This window comes from Temnothorax americanus, unplaced genomic scaffold (assembly GCF_048541705.1).
Source record: "Temnothorax americanus isolate GAGA-0224 unplaced genomic scaffold, ASM4854170v1 Scaffold56, whole genome shotgun sequence".
Taxonomy (NCBI): domain Eukaryota; kingdom Metazoa; phylum Arthropoda; class Insecta; order Hymenoptera; family Formicidae; genus Temnothorax; species Temnothorax americanus.
The window spans coordinates 1-4,364 of NW_027509712.1; the positions used below are offsets into that span (position 1 = coordinate 1).

At 25.6% G+C, this 4,364-nt stretch overlaps 1 protein-coding gene across 1 annotated transcript; it reads left to right on the top strand.

The window, feature by feature from the left end:
• The first annotated feature begins 21 nt into the window (after positions 1-21).
• Positions 22-988, top strand: LOC143904689 (uncharacterized). The gene is made up of 4 exons (XM_077419532.1): positions 22-167; positions 250-464; positions 547-712; positions 792-988. Exons 2-4 carry the CDS (start codon positions 264-266, stop codon positions 905-907), a joined length of 483 nt encoding a protein of 160 aa, XP_077275658.1. The 5' UTR covers positions 22-167; positions 250-263; the 3' UTR covers positions 908-988.
• The last annotated feature ends 3,376 nt before the right edge of the window (positions 989-4,364 follow it).

Genomic DNA, 4,364 nt, shown 5'->3' on the forward strand with positions numbered 1-4,364 from the left:
AATTACAACTTCTTTGATTCTTCTTTACATTTTAATTTGGTTTTTCACAGCGAGTTTAGAAGCTGACGAAAACAGAAGTCTGGAGAACATAACTGAAGAGGAAGAACCAAATGAGGACGATCCAGTCCAAACAAATACAGCCGCTGATGGAAGAACAGGCGTCATAGGTACAATTTACTATATTCATGAGTACAATATTATTTGTATAGTTTGATGAATATTAAATTTAATACATTTCTTGGTTTTCAGCAATTTTGAAACATATGTATGAGAAAACTAAAAAAATAGAACGAAGGCAGGAAAACTTGGAAAACAATATCGAGGAGATTAAGCAACTTCTACTTTCTAGAACAGAGACTTTGACTCACCCTAAAGATTTACCAAAGCTGCCTCTACAAGCTTATGCTGATTCCAAACACTTGGAGGAAAAAATAAATCGAGAAGAGTCACAGAAAGACTATGTTGTAAGTATAAAGAAGTTATTAATTATTCAGTATTCTCTGCTTTTTATATATATATATATTAACATTGTCATATCTTTTTCAGATCAAGAGACTGTGTCTAGCTGCTAGAGGGACCAGTGATAAAGAATGCGCCAAGCGAGTGATGGAAAAATTAATGTCCAATCATGTTGGTACCTTTTACAGTTGGCAGGGAAGTGGCGGAAAGAAAGATTCATTTAAAAACACTGTTATGATGGAGACTGTAAGACGTAAGTATCTTTAAATTCTGTTGTGTTTATATTTACTCTACTCTCTGCGTGCCACCAAAACTGTCTTTATCTTTTGCAGTTGCAATAAAGAAACTTCGTCATGATGTGGATATGGGTACTGCTGAAGACGCAATAAAAGACTGGCTCAAATCAAGAAAATTTGCCAAGAATAATGCTATCCGTAATATTGAATAATCTGACAAAAAAAATTTGTGTCCATTTTATTTTTAAAATTTGTAATAAGTTTTAAATAAAAAACGTTTCGTTTTATATATATATATATATGTATATAATGTTTGGTAAGCATCACATCAAATCAAACAAACTGTCTCAGTAAAAAATTTTTAAGATCAAAAAATTTAAGATTATTTTTTTGTGTCTTAAAAAAATTTGACTGAGACAGTCTTGTTTAATACGATGTGATTCTAGCTTATATTTTATTTTCCGTGAAACACGTTTTCGAGAAACGTTTCACTAACGTTTTGTGAGAACGTTTATCACAAACGTTGAGCAAACGTTAGGCAAACGTTTAACCAGGTGGACATTTGTACCATTTATGAACGTTAAGGTTCGAACGTTTCTGAAACGCTTAAATAACGTTTATGTGTTGGTGGGGTTGTTAATTGATCTATAAGGTTTGTTTTTGTTTAGCTAGACCCAATAAATTTTTTGCAAATAACTAAACTTTTTGGCCGTTTTATATTATTTAACTAAACTCTTATTAAAACACAAATAGAAAAATTATAGTTTTTTATTTTAAAAAAGTGACCATTTCTTGACTTGATCGTTTTTTTATACCTCACAATTGAATATAAAAATCAATTCTATACATGCAATACAATATAATATTAATCAACTCAATATGTTTATAAATCAAATACATTACAGTTAACAAAGTACAAGCCAAGAAATATTATTAATGTTATTTAAAAAATCTTCAATACTTTTTTTCTTATTTAACTCTGTTTTAATTTTATTATGTTTGAATAATCTTATAATATTAGACATAAATATTTCCTTATTCTGGTCAAAAATATACAACAATGATGTTGTTGAAGTGAGATACATGTATTTTTAGTTAGTCTTTAACCCAACTCAATTTGTAAATGATAAACTTCATTTGTCAATAATAATAATCTTAAAACAGTAAGATAGCACAACTTATTAAAAGACTATTAAACTCTGATGCAATTTTACGACCTTCACATCTGCGCACTTGAAGTAGAATTAATCGATACAGAGTATATCTTGCACATTTTTGGATAACATATCAGAACGATAAGCTATCGTTTATTGATCGTGTAAGCAATCTAAGCTTTTAGATAAAAGAATAGAGAACTAATAAAATTAATGGTATTAATAAATTTACTAGATTTATTCATAGTAGAATTAATAATCTTGTATATTTTTGTGTTGCGTAATTGATATTAGTTTATCAATCAAATATAAAAATCATTTGCGATCTCCAATCTGACTAAAATTTGAATCTGATTAGAATTTTCATGATGTTAAATAAAAGACATTTTTCATAAAAAGTTTTTTGATTGAAATGACAAGCGGGGAAATATAAGAATATTATTACGCGAGAATGCCTATTAAATGAACTAAAGCTGTGAAAATATAAATAAACTATGTTCATAATTTATAAGGTTCACTTTAAACATAAATCATATGTAAAGTTGATCGGGTAAATTACTTTTTTCGTCACATTTTATAGTCTTTATTTAAATATTTAAGATAGAAAAGAAAAAGAAAAAGAGAGAGAGAGAGAGAGATTGAAAGAGAGAGAGAATATGTGTCAAAAATAAAAAGCACGGAAAAAAGTAATTGATAAAAATTTTACATTTATTTTATTCATTATAAGTATTATTTTCATGAAGAGTAAGTATACTGTAGCGTTAATCGTTTTGATATTAGATACAATAATTTTTATATCAAATTTTTATTTATATTTAGGTGATATTTTGAAGATACCGGGCCATCTAATATGATTATTAAATTAATTATTATAATCAGTTTTTTTCTTTAAGAAACATTTTGTAATAGATCGTCTTAAATCATGTATATTATACGGAATTTATTATTAATTTTGTTATTTGTGTAAATGATTATACGCAGCATCTATCGAGTATCACTATATTTATAAAAAAAATTATTCTCACTCAGTATCACATTATTTTATTATTGTAATATCTCATCTTTTATTAATAAATAATATCATGTAGAGATACATCGCCTCTCATACAAATACTTTGTACGGAAATTTCGAGCAGTCAGTAAAACACAGTGGTAATAAATTCTATCTTGATGCATTATATATATCCATGCAAAATGCATAGTCTAAGAGAAGACATGTTTGATGTACAACGCCCACATTTATTTTCACAAATAGGAATGTATTTCATGTCTTTTATGAATATCGTTATACGATAAAAATTATCATATAAATATTCAATAAACTATCATACCTTTTATATGTGCATTCAATAACAGCGGATTTAACTAGCCTTGTGAATTTAAATACTTTAATTTATGATATTAAAATTCAAATTTATAATATTAAAATTTAAACAACAAATTGAAATGTTAAATATAAATATAAATAATTTATATAATATATTAAATTAAATTTTTTAAATGTTACGTGAAAGATATACATATAAAAGAGTTATATAAAATTATGTATTTCTTTATTTTTGTATATATGCGAACGCTTGGATTAATCGTGCGTCTATATCCAACATTTGGATTAATCATCCAATAGTATGCATTTAATAATTATGCAAATATTAAATCTATCATAAAAGAAAAAAATCTAATAGTAAAGAAATTGGTTTTTTTTTACACAACAGAACTTCAATTTTTACATCTTTTAATGTATTAAATATTTTGACACAATCACACACACACACACACACACACACACACACACACACACACACACACACACACATGTTTTGAAGTAAGATTCTTCTGAAATAAAATTTATACTTTGCGATAGTTTTGATCTTATCGATACCATTATAAGAGTTCGGAAAGTTTAATTGACTTTTTAAATCTTATGATCTTATTATCACTATGCAAACAATTCGCCTAGTTCGTATCATAGAATACAGGTATGCGATAAGATACGCTAGGTATATAATACAAAAGTGTTTTAAAGTTATTTAATTGCAGTTTGAATTTTCTAAAAAATTTTTTAATTAATATTATATAAATAATTTATTAAACATATTAGTTTAATTCGTAAAGGCAAAGTAAATTGTACAAATTTATAAAAAAATATATTTTTTTCTGAAAGAATTTAAGATATTAGTTTTTCACAATCAAACATATTGTATTAAAAATTAAAAATTTACAAAAACTAAATGTTGATCTTTTATCAAGTATTTGTTGCAAAAAATTAGTTATTTATTTAATTGCAAAATTTTTATCTAGAAAAAATCGTATGCAATATATATATATATATATATATATAAAATATTAAAATAATTTTATATAAATATAAAATGGTTATGTATGCAAATTATGTGTCATATGATCTATGCCATTAATAATTATACATTGAACAGAAACGCGTAATATTTTCACAGTTATATCACTATTGGTGTAGAATTAAATTATCGACATTTGGAATAATCATGTTGTGGTT

Bases quoted from the DNA above. Each gene is read 5' to 3' on its own strand.
- LOC143904689 (XM_077419532.1), top strand. From the start codon at position 264: ATGTATGAGAAAACTAAAAAAATAGAACGAAGGCAGGAAAACTTGGAA. The intron at 465-546 runs GTAAGTATAAAG...TATCTTTTTCAG, and splicing joins AGTCACAGAAAGACTATGTT to ATCAAGAGACTGTGTCTAGC. The intron at 713-791 runs GTAAGTATCTTT...TATCTTTTGCAG, and splicing joins TATGATGGAGACTGTAAGAC to TTGCAATAAAGAAACTTCGT.